We start from the raw sequence: 16,081 nt of genomic DNA, 5'->3' as shown, positions 1-16,081 counted from the left end.
AGTCTGTTGTACATAGTCTTACAGAACCTCATGTAGATGCGCAAGAAATCTTTGAACCGTGTGTCTTTCAACAAACACCGGCCGTTGAAAGAAATATTGATCTACCCTCGAGGTATTCAACAGACTACGGTGGCGATTTCTTCAGGAAGTTCTGGGATTAATCTTGTACATCAAGCGGTTGACATCAATCTCTGTGTCTGTTCATCCATCGCAAACCCTTTTTCCACAGTATCGTTCACCAATTGCCAATATCTCTGGGCGTCAACCGACACATGGTTCACATGTGCGCTGCCGATGAACTCTTCCAGACGGATCGATTCTTTCGAGTCGGCGTCTGATGCCAATACTTCACACTTGCTGCTGGCTTCGGCGGCGTGGAGGACGATATGTTCGTGAGGGACAAGTTGATCGTCCTTGCTGAAAATGTACGTCCGAGGGATAGTCCTTTTAGATGGATTGAACCCAAGTCTATCCACAACGTGATCATGGTTGAAAAGGAACGGGCCCTCGGGATCATTCAAACACCGCCATATCTTGCTGGGCGACGACTCGACCAATCCGAGGTCGTTGAGAAGGGCACAACTGCCGATGACGGCCCATGCGACCGGCGTGGCTAGCAGTCGTTGACTCATACTTGCCTTGGGAAGAAATGACAAGGATGCCGTCACGGCCGTCTGCAAAGGTGGGCTCCCGTGAGGAGGAGACGAGTCCAACACCATTGCCGAAATGGGAATCTCGAGGGGCAAGTCTCTGGCGTCTGGCACAGACTCTATGTTCTCGCGATAGGCTTGTGCAAGCTGGACGACACTGTGGCAACCTCCTCCGGAGAAGGCGTGGACGAGAATATGCGAATGTGGATTCTTCCTGATGGATTCTTTGACCGCCTCGACCGCAGGAGTCATGGCTTGTATCTGGAGCCTGTCCGGCCTGATGGTGATATTCATGATGTTGTTTTGCAGCAGGAGGATCTGTGCTTCCGGGTACAGGAGTTGGTAATGGTGGAAGTATTTGGCTGCATGGCGTGCTGCCGCAAACATCCACACACAACAGATGATCAGGGTTGGCTGTGCTTCGGACGCGGCGGCACCTGAGATCGAAGGGAGGGAGGGTGTTGATGTAGCTGGTGGTTCGTAGAGGTGTATGCCATTCCCCAGTTTCTCGAAATCCCAGAGCGGGTCTTTCAACATATTGTAAGTCAAGTCCTTAGATTGTCTGTCTGAGCGGATCGTTACACCGAGGGAGCCCCAAGACATAAGAACGAAATATCTAAGATGCAGACGAGGACAATATGTTAATTCCAACGGTGTCAGCCTTTTGAGGCCTCCTCCAAGAAATAGGAAAAATGCGAAGAGGTATTGCTCAATCCTTCGGGCCTCGGTCAAAAACATGTGCATTGACTGTGCTCTCGTTGATCAGAGAATTCAATTACTATGTTTTTTTTGGTCTAAATCACCTACCTCTGCTCTATGCACAGTATTTCGTGGTGGTAATGGCGACTAGGCATGGCTGATCATCCCGATACGAAATACGAGATCAGGCAGACCAGTGTCCCCACTTTACCCTCCTCGAGAAGCCCCGTTCTACTCTAGGTATGGAAACTGGGTCCAGCCTGTAGGTGGGAGTTCGGATCAAGTTCGACTTGTTGGTTGCTCCATGCCGAATCAGGCACGTATACTCCGTATTTGAATAGTGATAACACCGAGAGACCCAAGTAGTGATAATGTTGTGGTAACAGCCAAGGGTGCATATAAAGCCGGCGGCAACAATATCAGGCCGAGTCTCTAACACCAGGCATATTTTTCATTCGCTAGCCAGACAAGGTCTTGGTCCTGACCCGAGGGGTTAGCAGTCCAGCGTAGACTGCATAAGTGTTCCTTGTCTCTTGTGACAACCTCTACCCGGCCTTGCTCCTCTCCGCGCAAATGTTGTGCCGCAGATATCGTCAAGTCAGACGGATCCCATACTTCGACACCGGCTGTCATACCATATAGATTCGCTTCCAGTTGCGCTCTCAAGAGTAAAGCTGCCATTGCGGCTTGTGCCTTTGGCGAGTGCCTAACCGAATCCGGAATGATGCTGTGCAGGATATGCAATTGGAAGTCCTTTTCTTGTGCAGCGTAGACTCGACACCAGACCAAGGCAATGCCAGTGTCGCGATGAATTGCACCCTTGATCTTGGGGTCCCCTTTCCCCAGTAACTTGGTCTGGAATTCATCACGCACAAAATGCCATATGAAGTGCGCCATATCAGGACGAATGGAGACGAATGTTGAGTCTGGATTGTCTCTTGATTGTGCTAAAAGTCGCTGTTCAAGGTAGTCGGCTGCGGGAATTTGCTGCAAGTCCGAAAGCGTCAAGTCTTCAACGACTGGCAAAGCCGTCCTTGTAGTGTCATAGGTCAGACGGTCGACTGGCGCCAAATGAATATGGTTGCTGGGGAAGACTTTCCAGCCGTGTTTGGCATAGAAGTTTGGCCCAATGTCAGAGAAGAGGACGGAGAAAGGACTCCTTTGTTGTTCAGGTTGTCCCCAAGTTTCCAGTCTCTTGCCCAAATCAGCCATCATGCGGCCAGCATAACCCTTTCCGCGGTACTCAGGCCGTGTATAGACAGAAGCAATGCCATGCGCACGAACTCTTTCAAGTTTTCCTCCCCGCGCAATATAGCCGCGTACATGGATACTCTCACACGAAGCAAGGATAGGCCGAGATCCATCGGGATTTACTGGCAGGGTAGCAGAAGTCAGAATCCACCCAGTGATGCCACCATTTTCTGTGAGCTCGACCTCCTGCAGGTATGTTTCTCTGTCGAGGTATTGAGCCATCGTCAGAGGCCCCTTCCACTCGTCAGCATTGAGATATGCAGTTTGAACATATTCGAGGAGCGTGGCAGGCTCAAGCGAAAGGTCGGGAGATTGTGAGTATGGCTGGGCTCGCGGCTCAACAGCAGGAGGCTTCGAAGTCTTGACTTGGTTGAAAGGTGTGTTCGAGGAGGCCATGGTTCTGGCCGAACAAAGTTCCTGGAGTTAGACAAACTGTCAAAGAATGAGTAGACGCTGTCTGATCACGAGCAAAGGAAAGGTATTGAAAGTGTGAATATGTAGAATGATCATAAGGCGTAAATAACATCACTTGCTTAGGGATCTGAAGGGCGCGGGGGAGACGATCATTCTTCTGCAGCGAATGCGAGAGTTTTGAGCACAGCGTCGATGCATTCACCATCAATATCTCTGCAGTGTCTCCGCAAGATGAGAAGTCCAAAAGAATGAGCCAGGAGACATCGAGGTTGGTGATACAGCCCAGGTCAGTGTCAGTGCGCAGCGGCGAGGATAAGACAAGATACTCGTAATGGCATAGTACGAGTACAAGGACAAGATCTACAGCGCCCATTTCCCCCCTGGTGCCTTTGAATGTATTTATATCGTTCCTCGCCCAACTTCTTCCATCTCGTCATGCACCGCGGATATCCAGATGCCTCATTTTTAAACTCGCTACCAATCTTTGGTTCAGCCCAGGCAGAAATGGTGGTACCGGCCAGTGTCTTCTGCCTGTTGGTTGCCCCTCGCGTCCATTATCCGTCTATTGAAAGGTTTGAGAGTCGGTGGTCCAGTAGGATTTCTGCCACACCTGAACTGCCTCCCATCACTTTCCCCTCCCAACTTCACTTCTTCACTCGGTCAGAGATTTATGCCTCACCTCTGGGAATGTAGCATCGCGTCGCGTCATTGTTGCCCTGTTCCTGCGCCTATTCCGCGACCTCGTGCTCACCACCTGCTTACTGACTTCGCCCACGGCTGTCCTTCCCACCGTGGGATACTCTCCTTGTGAAGTCACCATCACAATCTTGATCGCTCTCACGGAATACAGTGGCTTTTCCATTCTTTGTTCTGCACTATTGACAGCCTCTTTCCTCAGGATACATCGCGACTCCTGATGACAGCCGTGATCCAATTTTGTGGTCATCCCGGTGCTGTTCATGCGCCTTGATTGTCGGGTTCTGTCAAGCCTCACCCGACAGCAGTTCGCTCACCTGCGCCTAGTTCATCATTGCCTGAGTCTTTCGGTCACCGGTCATAGAGAACGAGCCATTAACACAGTAAGTGTTTGTCTTTGACTATTTATTTCACCTTTTAGACCTGCCATGCCTCCATGTGTCCTGGCCCCTTTACTCACATTACTCCGTTGAAGAGAATATTCTAGTCAGCATGTTTCGTCGAGGATACTTTGTTACTGATCTTCGCTTTCGTTCTAGGATGCCGAAAGACGGTGGTCACGACGACGAAGTTGCGGTCGCGCTTCCACGTCCAGATCCACATGGAAGAGTAGTCATCGAGATTTCTGATGATGAGTCTGACCATGAACTCATAGCTGATCATCAGGTAGCTTGGCATGACAACGGCGACAATGACTTGCGTCTTACGACCACCCACGATAGTCTGCCAATTTGTGGAGACAAGCCCAGTCCGATCCAAAGTCCTCATGCATACAAGCGTGCCAAAATCGAAGCCGACATAGCCCCCAACCCCGGACACCTCAACTTGAATCCGAACCGAGACCAATATCCCGAAACACAGGTATATCGCCGTTGGCATGGCTCTCGGGACGGGCCACATCCATTTCAGCGAGGTGCGGTGGCAGCTCAACCGACTTACCAAGAAACAGAAGTGCAAGAAAGTGGCGAAGCATCTTCAAGTCGCGTCCCCCTAAACTCGCGGTTGCCACAGGCAGATGCAGAGTTGAGACCGCCATATTATGTAGATGGCTGCTTTGAGGTAAAGATGTACAATGGTCCAGGCTTTGAGCAGTTTCCTGTTGTGCTAGGCACTGTAAAAGGCCACCAAGAGATTTGTAACAAGTGGGATGCAAAAGAAACTAAGAGATTGCAAAGAAAGGCTGCAAGACTACAACGAGAGCTCTATTCCCTCAATGATCCGACCTACGACCCTGACCATATCGACCAGAATGATCGTGAGACGGACGCTTCCAGTGAATTTGAAGATTGCTGTCTCGAAAGTGTAAGGGGGGTTTTCCCAGACATTGAAGTTGCTTTCGTTGAGAAGGAAATCGAAGCCATCGCAGAGGCTGTGAAACCTGACATCCACGATGTTGTTATCAGACCAGAATTCGCACTTGTTGCACAGACTATCATCGACGAGGTCTTGGAGATGAATACGTACCCGAAAGAAGACATCACTACCTCATTGAGTAGTCAGGACCCTGCTCCTGACAACGGTACAGGTATCACAATCACTTGGGATCGCGATCTCGAAAAAGATGCTATGTATCTCAAGGATGCCGTCATCTTGGTGGCGAAGACCTTTGATCATGTGCCGACGCATTACATCCACAAGGTTGTGGACGAGAAAAAGTCAATCTTCAATGCATACGTTCACCTCCATGAGCAGGAGGAGCAATTCTACTCTCTAGCAAAACGTCCGTACGCTCGACTAAGAAATCCTCGAAAGGAGATCGAGAAGAAATACCTGCTCACCTACAACGATCGGCGTATACCATACCAGTATTTTCATCGGGTCAATGAGCTGCAAGCTGCTAAACAACATGTGGCTCGGGAAGCTATCCAGGACGCCGCCAGAAAGGAAAAAAAGGAGGCCGAGCGAATCAATCTTCTCTGGCACAAAGAGAATGGTGCCTTGGCCGAATGTCAATGTTGTTTCGACCCGGAGATACCACTCAACCGAATCGTACCTTGTATGGCTGATCAGCAGCATTACTTTTGCTATGCATGTGTTGAAAGCCTGGCAAACAGCCAAGTCGGCATGATGAAGCATGAGATGAGGTGTATGGACGTCAGTGGCTGTACTGCTGATCTCTTCAACGAGCATGTCGGTAAAGCTGTACCGATATTAACATTTGACCGACTGGAGATGAACAGACAACAAGCCGAGGTCATGGCTGCTGGTATTGACGGACTTGAGAAATGCAGATGGTGTGACTATCAAGCTATCTGTGACACTGTGGATGAAGATCCAGTCTTCATTTGCCTGAACCCCCAATGCAAGCGTGCAACATGCAGAAAATGCAACAAGGACAACCACTTGCCAAAGTCCTGTGAAGAAAACAAGCGAGACGGGGAGCTCAGTGGACGCCACAACATCGAGGAGGCTCGATCGGAGGCAATCATGCGGACATGTCCCAACAAGAAATGCGGCGTCAAAATCATAAAAGACTTTGGTTGCAACAAAATGGAATGTGTCAAGTGTCATTCGAAAATGTGCTACGTTTGCAAGCAAGACATCACGTACCTCGGCGGCAATACGTACTGGCATTTCAACAAACCAGACGCCAAATGTCCGCTATACGACCAAGAGGGTGTCGATCGACACGAACAAGAGGCCATGGCAGCGGAGCTTGAAGCCATAGAAGAAGCCAAGAAGGTCGATGCCGACGTTGATGAAACTCTGCTTCGAGTCGAATCGGGAAAACCGCAAAAGCCCAAACTAGATGACCATCCGGCTGCGGACATTTTCTACCAAAATATGATGAATCGAGCCCGGCGTCTCGATCACAATCAACGTCGCGTTCAAGAACTAAACCAGCGTGTTGCTATCATGCAGAGAGTGAGGCCGGACCCAGAGCAAGCTGCTTTTATTGACCACTTGATCCAGGAAGGACAACAGCAACGTCAACAGTTTGTGCATCGGATGAGGAATCTGGAGCCACGCATGGACCAAAACTTCGGCGTACCCTTACACTTCGATGAAAACTTGGGCGCAAGAGTCAACGTAGATGCGCTTCGAATGGGCTTGGATCCCATCCCTCCACCAGCCCCTCCGGCGATGCACCACGACAGATTTGACCAGTTCCAAGGTCCGGCCAATTTTCCAGAATACCCAAACCTTCCAATCCCGGCAGTAGCTCCAGGACTTGCAGCACATCCTCGCCCCCCAGCACAACACGCTCCTCCTGCACAAGGTGGACTTGGACGCGAGCGTCAGATGCACCCAATGCAGTATCGTCCTGACATCGGAGCCGGGGCAAACCAGTGGCTTGAGCAAGCTGTCAATGCTTACGTTAGGAGAGCGATGGATCCTCGTGCTGCAGCCGCAGATCCCCATGCACCGATTTATGGTTGGCCGGAAAACCCGTACAATGTGATTCCTGGTGGACGTCGTCCTTGAAGTGGTTGAGTCTCCATTGATGTACGATCGTGTCTCAATGAAGGTAAAATGGACACATAATCATGGCATCAGCGTTCAGCAATTCCTTTTGCAAAACAAATATGGCTGCGGACCACCCGGCCCGTGTTGAACTGAAACAAAAAAAATTACCTTTTTCCCTTTCTTTCGGTGGTCCGACTTTTTTTTGTTTTGTACGTCCCCCCTTTTTTTCTGCATGTCCGACGGGGGGGCTAGGTTTACAATGGCTGGGGAAATAAAGGACCTGGGCGTCAATCTGAGAAATGGGCGTGCGGAAATGTTAGATGTCATTCGGCAGGTGATTCATTCAGTCATCGGGCCATGGGTTATGTCACAAGAGGTCCCGGCGAAACAGGGGAGTGTCTTTTGCGTTACGAGACCATTAGTGATACACCAGAAATTCAGATTGCATCCGTGAGTTGTGACGGCCCCTGCGAGCTCAGATTACAATTGCACCGAGTCCTTTTAGTTTATTGAAAATTTAGAAAATGGAAAAAAAAGTAGCAACGGGTATTAGCTTCAGACGTTCATATGATCTGTTTGCAAGGACTTTGGCGACGACAATAATCAGGCGTCTTTTATGATGGTTTTAGAGTGTGCTCAGATGGAGATACTATTCTATTAGAATGCGGCCCCCCTGAATCTCGGACCACGTCGCCATATGGTCAGGAGGTCGAGTCTCTTCCCATGTGATGTATAGGTATGATTATGATAGTGGTGGGTGGCGACAAACAGGGCGTTTCTCTGTGGATATATCGTGCTTGTGCTTTGTCTCATATCCTTCTTGCCTGAGACCGAATCCCCTCACAGGGTTTTCACGCCGATGCCAGTTTCTGCGCGGGAGTCGGTGTGAGGGTGCCCCCCCCCCGGGCCGGTTCCTTTGGCGGTGGAAATTACTGTAGATCATACTTCGATCTGAAGCGACAGAAAGATTTTTGGTTTGGAAAAAAAAATTTCATCTATCTCGTTGATAATCGGTCATGGCGCCTCCTTGAGGTTTACGGTTCACGTCTGGCGGCTCGAGATCGTATTCTTTATCCGCTGGACGGTCGACCTTGGCCGTGCCGGCGCCGTCGGAGGAAGCGAAATTCACCCGTCGTGTCCCTACGGCACCGGGCTGCGGTACTGCTCGAAGGTCGTACTCGAACTTGGCCGCGGACTCTTCAACCCACACCTCCATACGCAATTCGCCCGTCTCGAGACGGCGGACCACGTGCGTTTGGGCCGATGACGACGAGGTACCTTCTGCGTCACCTGCACGGCGGTCGCCAGCAGCGGATGCTGTGTCCGTGGCAGTAGCAGTGGAAGGGCGTGTTTCGGCGGCCATCCATCTCCGCTCGTCGGGTTCGAGCATCCCCACGGGTCTGTCGGCGTCGTCCTTGACTTCCATGGCGAGGGTGAAGCTACACTCCGGCGCGTTGAGGCCCTGGGGCAGTGGTTTGAGTTTGCCCGCGGCCGTGCTGATCCGTGCGAGCGTCGCGCGGAAGTTGGCCTCGAGGTCGGCGACGTTGAGTCCCTCGGCGAGTGGTGGCCATTGGTCAGTACCGGTCGTCTCGGGCGGTGACGTCGTCGTCGTGTCGACAAAGGGGGTGTCGCGGTCGATCTTGGCGACGGACGGGATCGAGTGTAGATCGAACGTCCATTTCTCGAGGACGCGGTGGCCCCGACACTCGTAGATGCACAGGGAGACCCTCTCGACGGTGTTTTTCTCGAGCTGGTCCCGCACGGCGGAGATGGCGTCGTTGATCCACGCGCAGACGGCGGGGTGTCGGTTCTGCCGCACGGCGTAGTTGTACGCCCGCACCGAGAGGAAGCTGATGGGCGGGTAGATGCGGCGGAGGAAGATGATGTGGTGTGTGGCCACGGTCAAAAAGGATGAGATGGTTTCAACCAACCCTTTATGGGTGGAGAGAAGACTGGGAGTGGTGGTGGTGGTGGTCGGTTGAATCGATGGCGGTGCGAGTATCGGAGGTGGTGTTTCTGCCATGTTCGCTTATCATGAAGCATTGATTCGAAGTGTAAGTTGATCAAGGGTCTTGAGTTGTGGTTCTGGTGCTGGTATCATGGTCTGCAGATACCTACCACCGGTGATTGAATATCTGGATTCCACACATCAGGACAGGAGAAACTGAAAGAATCCTACGCTCAGAGCCATTGCAGATTGCTATGATACTTCGCGTGCTGGTTGAGAGTCGGTGCAACATAGTAAATTAGGCAGTGTTGAATTGGTGTTGTTGCTAACGGGCCAATCATGAACGTCATTATTTTTTATTCCTACGTCTCGAAACGCGGGATTGGATGGTTAACGCCTTTACAAGGACCCCCTTAATACTGGCGGTCAACACAACAACATCGAATGCCTCTACATAAGTCCAATCGAGGGAGCATCACTTCACCACCTTCACTCAGCCTCGAAAAAATAAACAAAAAGTCCTGCTAGGAAACAAAAAGTTTGGAAGGTCGAACCCCCGGCTCTGCTGTTACTTATCCCGACTATGACCTTTCACACCTCCCTTTGAAGAAGAGATGCTACAGTAGCCATGGAAACCTGCCAGACTCCCGGTTTTAATCCCACTAGGCGAAGTTTCCAAGGATAAGCCCAACCTCCAAACCATTAGGACAAAGTCGCTATTCGACGCGGTGAGTCTTTGGTAGTGGGCCATCAAGGCGATACTTTGTTGAGGGAAAATTCACTTTTATAATATGTAAAGTGTGAATTTCCTGGTGGGATCACTTAGGTGAATATATACTTAGTACTCCGTATGTGCAAGTCAGGTAGGTATACCGCCCTGCGAACAGGGGACTGTGGCATTGAGATAAGGTCACAGATCATTGGAAGTATACGTAGCACCAACAAGCCAAAAGCATGAGAGAAAGTAAGGTAAGCATTCATTCAGGCTGCGCTCAAATGTTGGGGGTATCATGCTATCTAGTACTCGACACTTGCTAAACTCACACGCAAACATTGAGCATGTCCATTCGCCATTCCTATGCAATTCAAAAGTGTTCCTTAGCGAGTGTGATGCAATGTGCGGATTCATTTCGTCTTCTTAGTGTTTCCATTCGCATGACCGTTCTCCAGGCTACCGTTGATGGCTCCACTGCAATTTTTCTCCTTGCTGGGAGGATCCGAGATCCTGACGACTTCAGGTAGCTGAAAGAATCTGTCCCAGACCAGGCGGAAATGTTCTTGGTCGCCATTGAGAACGTGTCGCAGATGAATGGCCCAGAGAATGTAAAAATATGCGCCGATCCCGGCCATGAGATGCCACCAGCCGTGACCCTCAAGGAAGAAGCCCCAGGGCATACCTAGTTCTCGACGCCATTTACGTAGGGTCGAGCAGTACTGGTTGTCCAGGTTCCAGATTCCGAATCCAGCCAAAAAGATGGATACTCCAAAAACAACAAAAAACCACATGGTTCGGAGTATCTCCATGTCTCTTTTATTCTCATAGTCTTGCTCCTCTTTGGTCATCACCGGCAGACCCTTTCTTACTCTTTCTAGACGGTGTCTCTCTTCGGTTTGTCGCAGAGAAGGGCGCAAACTAAACTCCATACTGTACAAGCTCCGTAGAACAATAAACAAGGTGAGAAAGGCGTAGACGGTCTGATGGAAGACCGGGTCTTGTAGGTAGTGGTAGTACAAGGTAATCGCAGCGCAGAAGGCGAGGAGAAAGAGGCCTAGGGCTACTTGGTGGGTTGCTGGGCGGGAATAAGACAAGCTCGCGTAAGCCATCAGGCACGTTGTGTAAATCATGTTTAGTTCGTCGACGAGTTGCCATGGATCTAAATATCCCAGTCAGCCTTGTCGCATGTTTTACGAGTCGAAGGGTTGGTTACATTTCAACGTTGTGTGGAACATAAAACTTCCGAAGCCGACAAGGAAGTATCCAAAGTATGCGACCTCGAACACAGTGTCATGGCCTTGATTCTTACAACTCTTGACACCTTTGTATGCAAGGTATATGAACATGAGATTCGTTAGGGTATTGATGATCTCGGCGGAATAGTAGGTCGCATAGTAGTCCTATGAGAGGGCTCGTTAGTATCCGGCGTCGCGCACCGTTGGACATCTCTCGTACCTCTTCACACCATTGTAGAGTCGATGTGACCGGGTCCCAGTAGCCTGGCTGGTCTGGAGGAGGGTAAGGGATTGAGGGTAGCCATGAGGGCATTCTTGCAGCCAGTGTTGGGTCAGCTCAATCGGGTGTTGTGAAGCTTAGAAGTTTGGCATATCGGACAAGAACTGAGAGTACAAGTAGCGAGAGGTGTGCGAAGCAAGATCTTTTTTAAGACATCCGGATGGTGCGGGTGTGCAGGCGGAAACAGCGTCCAACGCGAATATTCTGCTGACAGTAGGCAATATTGACTTATTAAATACTAGTGGAGCAGGCTTGCTGTGATTCTTTTTGGCGACGTCAAGGTCGAGTCAAACGAATGTGACGTACGATACTGCGCTCAATATGCATGCATACGAAATACGTAGTGGCGTTGGCCCATTTCGGGGCCCATTAGGCTGATCGTTTTGACCCGAGGACGGCGTTTTGTGCCTGACACGTGAAGCGCTGAAAGGCTGGCGGAGGACGAACCGTGCCCGATAGTGGCGGTCCAGCTGCAAAGAAGAACATTGTGACCCTCCGGATTTTGAGGGGCGAGGCACCTCGATCCCGGCTGAAGACGCAAGCCCGTGTTGTTTTCCAAGAGGTGTACGGAATGCGAGTACTGTAGTCAAGCCTCTTGCTTCCAAAGGCACGGAGTACAAGTTTGACTCAATCTAAGGCTGAGAGGCAGCCTTCTCTACGCCGGTCAGTCTCCATCCCGGCAGGTTCGGCAAAGCATCCTTAAGCAAAGATTGTGCCGTGCCACCACTGCTCTTATCGCCCACCAAGCCTATCAAGCCTAGCCTGCACTTAACTCCATACCTGACCTGAGGCAACACGTTTTCTTCACACGCATCGGACAGACCTCGGTCACTTCAAACAGAGGTTCAAAATCTCAGTTGTTGGTTCATCTCTTTGAGTCGACTTTGGCTCCATCAAGATGGCAATCCCCAATGCGGCTTTGCAAAAGGTGCGGTATTTCAGTTTGTGGCGGCCTCGCAGACGGCTGACGGTGGTACAGCTACTCCAGGAAGTCGAGACTCAAGCAGTTCTCTCCCAGCAAAAAATCACTCAAACCCAGGCAGAACTGAGTGCCAAACGACGAGATTCACGGTTGAATCTGCTAACTGCCAATGAACTCAAATCGCTATCCAAGGACACAAAGACCTACGAGGGAGTCGGCAAGATGTACGAAGTCGGCCCCGACCTTGATCAACACGATGCTAATTAAATGCTTACCAGGTTCGTCGCCGTGCCCATGTCTACCCTCAGCGAACGCCTCGAGTCCGAATCAACTTCTTTGAATAAAGAGATCTCGGATCTGGAAAAGAGATTGCATTATCAAGAGACAACCTACAAAAATAGCCGGCAACACATTGAAAAGATCTTACAATCGGCAGCTCGTCCTTGAAATCACCTTTCGAATCTCCGTGATTGTCCTACCCAGCACGCGACCGGTTTGTTCTCACCGGAGCTGAAGACACCATCCTATGGTCACACGCACACACACGCAAACAGCATGTCAGTCGACTTGGCAGTTTCGGCAACCTATGTTCCAAAAATGCCGTTATCAATCTATAATGGCAGCGAGAAAGACTTTTGTACTGCACCAAAGCCCAGTGTCTGTTGATCTAGATCGCTGTACAACACACTCCATACATATTAGGTGTAATGGCCAATATGTGGTGGGTCAGAAGTGCATGGAAGAAGCTTTGAAACTCATGCCACATGAGCTTTTACACGTCGTCTAAAACTACGCGAGATAGGTTATCCACCTAAGCGGAACGAGAGTACTCCGTACTACAAAACACGAGAGCCAGAGAATAGTTCTACGAACGCGGTCTGCCATGAAGCCCAAGGCCACGGAGGCCAGGCGAGGAATGGACACCCCAAGAATCACGAATTGTAGAGCGCCTAGCACTGAGCACACGGCCATTTCATGGCTCTTACCGTGTGGTCAACTTCGTTCTCAATTTATGCCAATACGTTTGGGGTAATTGAGTTGGTATCACTTCACGTACATCGATTCGCCCTATGTCGTGTTCTCTCTGGCATTAACTTGTACCTCCTACCTGTCGAGGGACCTACCTTGTCTCGTGACTTGTAGTATCCCAGGAAGCGATCCATGACCAGTTTCTTGTGGCATTTTATAACAACGCTACGAAGACTTCGAGCCGATCTTGCCAGAAGCTAATTCAACTTTGAACGATACAATCAACTTCCAGGAGACGCAACGTTGCGTGATCTAGATACATGTAGCTACAAAGCCCAGAAGGACTCCAGAAAATCGAGCTGACATGGGATTGCTCTAAACAACTAAGCCTGTGGCTCATTGATTCATTGATCCATGTCGCGGACAAGGCTCAGAATTGAAAAAGAATTTTTTTCCATATCCCGAAACCAGCTTGTGCCAGTGACTACTCGACTTACGAACCCAGACCGAGAGAAGTCCAATGGAGCAAGACCTGTCGCATCTCTTCGGCTATTCCCCACTGCGCGGACATTGTGCGTAGGGTGGTTTGGAGTTGGTACAAGGAAAGTCGCAGGTTGAGCCTCCGACAACCCGAGGGAAGAAGCTTCCCCTGGAAGAATGCTCTACATTCCCTGACTTGCAAAGAGTTGTCACCATGTGCGTAGTCGTCATCCCAATCGGCGACCAGGTTCCAGTTGACACATCGGGGCACAGCAACGTCGTGCTGATCCACGGTGCAGAATGTGCAGTAGATTGTCCCTGCCGCGAGCACGGCGGCTAGCGTGCCGGCGCCATATGCGCGGCCAATCGACAGACGCTGGGCGATATCTTGGATGGCTATGCCATGTAGCAGAGCTTTTCGTCCCTCCGTGGACTTTGTCCAGCTTCTGAGATGATCGGTGTTTTTCCAAGTATCCATTCCAGAAGTAAATATGTTTTGGGGGAAGTCTCTGTGCCTGCAGAGCTCTCTCTGAAGACGAGAGGTGTCTATGATGTGATCCAGACAAAGTGCGTGCCAACGGAGATAGATTTCCAACGTGTCAACTCCAGGATCCAGACCGTTCTGCAGCGCGTTGCGGGTGCGTATCAAAGCGCGCTGGATCTGCTTCTTGGATGGCAGTCCGACACCCTGCCCGGACGCCAAATTTGACTCCGTAATGACAGCCTGCAGTCCTTCCAGAAGCACAAATATAGAAAACAGAGAATCAACCGGCATCTTGAGAGGCCCATCGCCGAAAATGGAGAGGTATACATTGCGGAAGGATGGTTGCTGAGTCCAGTGCTGCCGCATTTGGGTAATCCAGTCATCTACCGTTCTTGCCTCGAAAATGGCGTCCACTGCGGTGAGAGGCAATGGATTCAGAACATGTTTCCCTACCGGGAAGCCTCCGGAATAACGTGCCAGGTGAGCATCGATGATGAACAATCCGTGCACAGCTCGGCGCCGGCATTCGAGAGCTGCCCATGTCTTCCACTTCTCAAGTTTAGTTTGAAGAGGGTCCGAGACATCTGGTAGATCTTGCAAGCGATATTCCTCGACCTCAAACATGCCTAGCCGTCGAGCCCAAGAGAAGGGCCAGCTGTGGACTGTTTGGGACACTTGTCTTAGCCTAGCAGACTAAAGGGTTCAGGTCAGCAGGCTGGAATCATTTTCTATCCGAATGGAAAATGCACACCTTGGATAACATGGCGTACAACTGGCCCAAGGCAGCACAAGTTACGATTTGGCATTTCGAAATTAGCTCCCCTGAAGAGTGTTCGTACACATGATGCCACTTGCACGGCCATTAGCTGTCAGGTGCCTGTGAGAGGGAAAAATATTGCGCCTACCCTAGTCGACGCGGCGACATATGCAACCTCCCATAGCAGCTCCCCCTAGATCTATCAGCACGAGATCTATAATTCAACTGTCTGTCTAGAGCCGATGCTTACTTGAGATACGGCATCTGCAGATCCGATGAACAGAGATCCGATCGCGACCATATTCAACAAAACGAAAGGGCTGGTGTTCTTCATCGCCCACGTTGGTTCGTGAATGATTGGGAAGGAAGGATAGAATTGAGAAAAAAACAGTGACAGACAAGTATCGAAAAAGGAGCAGGTGATGCCTTTTTGTCTAATTTGACTTTTGTAACTGGCGGTCTTGTGTCCGCATGGTCTGTCAGATGATATCAATCAATCCCTGTGGACTGTACTCACCGCATCTTCGATCAGAGCATCCAACTGCACGAGGGCTTGCGGGCTGCTGTTGTCGGCTGGAACGCCCTCGGCATCAGCAATATTTCGGTTGCTGTTAAGCAGTGGGTGAGGCATATTGTCCAGCCCCATGCTCGGGGTGTTCGATATCGACCAGCCCAGCGGTGAGGGAAACAAGTATTGTAACATGTCTTCTGTTTCATCGAACGGCATTGCGCGTGTTGGTTCCTGGTCGGGGTAGTCAAACGAGAGAGACGCAGAATTGAGGGAGCAGATATTGTCGTGTGCTAACGTCGACCATGTAGCACCATTGGTCCCCAATGCGTCAAGATCAGTCTGGTTGCCCCATTCTGCAACCACTTTGTTCCCAGTGACATCGAAAAGAGGGGTATCGAGGACTTGATGGGCCACTGAGTCGCCATCCGCTTGGAATTCGCCATGCTGGTACGTTTTTCGGTGTCGATTGAGGGTGTCTAAACGGGCAAATGATCTCTTGCAGCCCTCACAGTTGAAAGGTCTCTCCCCGGTGTCTGCAAAATTCCGTCAGATTGGCTACAAAAAGGCCCATCACGTACGGGTCCGCTCATGTCGCTGAGTGATCGTTAGTAGTGGCGAAACAAGACAAGCGAAAGAATGCATGATGTACCAGGAGATGTTCA

General features: G+C 50.5%; 6 protein-coding genes across 6 annotated transcripts; 2 read left to right on the top strand and 4 right to left on the bottom strand.

Moving 5' to 3' along the window:
- Positions 1-3: 3 nt before the first annotated feature.
- On the bottom strand, positions 4-1,187 carry PV06_05357 (uncharacterized protein; the record flags this gene model as incomplete). Its single annotated transcript, XM_016406353.1, has 1 exon — positions 4-1,187. One exon carries the CDS (start codon positions 1,185-1,187, stop codon positions 171-173), a length of 1,017 nt encoding a protein of 338 aa, XP_016264559.1. The 3' UTR covers positions 4-170.
- A 594-nt stretch (positions 1,188-1,781) lies between these two features.
- Positions 1,782-2,996, bottom strand: PV06_05356 (uncharacterized protein; the record flags this gene model as incomplete). Its single annotated transcript, XM_016406352.1, has 1 exon — positions 1,782-2,996. The coding sequence occupies one exon, from the start codon at positions 2,994-2,996 to the stop codon at positions 1,782-1,784; it is 1,215 nt and encodes a 404-aa protein (XP_016264558.1).
- Positions 2,997-3,462: 466 nt separating this feature from the next.
- On the top strand, positions 3,463-7,667 carry PV06_05355 (uncharacterized protein). The gene is made up of 2 exons (XM_016406351.1): positions 3,463-4,093; positions 4,250-7,667. The coding sequence occupies exon 2, from the start codon at positions 4,251-4,253 to the stop codon at positions 7,134-7,136; it is 2,886 nt and encodes a 961-aa protein (XP_016264557.1). The 5' UTR covers positions 3,463-4,093; position 4,250; the 3' UTR covers positions 7,137-7,667.
- Positions 7,668-9,988: 2,321 nt separating this feature from the next.
- Positions 9,989-11,519, bottom strand: PV06_05354 (uncharacterized protein). The gene is made up of 3 exons (XM_016406350.1): positions 11,237-11,519; positions 10,995-11,181; positions 9,989-10,940 (listed from the first exon to the last, which is right to left on the bottom strand). Exons 1-3 carry the CDS (start codon positions 11,327-11,329, stop codon positions 10,192-10,194), a joined length of 1,029 nt encoding a protein of 342 aa, XP_016264556.1. The 5' UTR covers positions 11,330-11,519; the 3' UTR covers positions 9,989-10,191.
- A 294-nt stretch (positions 11,520-11,813) lies between these two features.
- PV06_05353 (uncharacterized protein) lies at positions 11,814-13,763 on the top strand. The gene is made up of 3 exons (XM_016406349.1): positions 11,814-12,224; positions 12,276-12,442; positions 12,497-13,763. Exons 1-3 carry the CDS (start codon positions 12,195-12,197, stop codon positions 12,663-12,665), a joined length of 366 nt encoding a protein of 121 aa, XP_016264555.1. The 5' UTR covers positions 11,814-12,194; the 3' UTR covers positions 12,666-13,763.
- On the bottom strand, positions 13,651-15,733 carry PV06_05352 (uncharacterized protein). Its single transcript, XM_016406348.1, has 5 exons — positions 15,426-15,733; positions 15,159-15,368; positions 15,057-15,101; positions 14,903-15,001; positions 13,651-14,844 (listed from the first exon to the last, which is right to left on the bottom strand). The coding sequence occupies exons 1-5, from the start codon at positions 15,633-15,635 to the stop codon at positions 13,681-13,683; spliced, it is 1,728 nt and encodes a 575-aa protein (XP_016264554.1). The 5' UTR covers positions 15,636-15,733; the 3' UTR covers positions 13,651-13,680.
- Between the last annotated feature and the right edge of the window lie 348 nt (positions 15,734-16,081).

Source organism: Exophiala oligosperma, assembly GCF_000835515.1.
Source record: "Exophiala oligosperma strain CBS 72588 unplaced genomic scaffold supercont1.4, whole genome shotgun sequence".
NCBI lineage: Eukaryota > Fungi > Ascomycota > Eurotiomycetes > Chaetothyriales > Herpotrichiellaceae > Exophiala > Exophiala oligosperma.
Note: the sequence above shows the minus strand (reverse complement) of the source record. Positions and strands in the feature narration are given on the sequence as shown.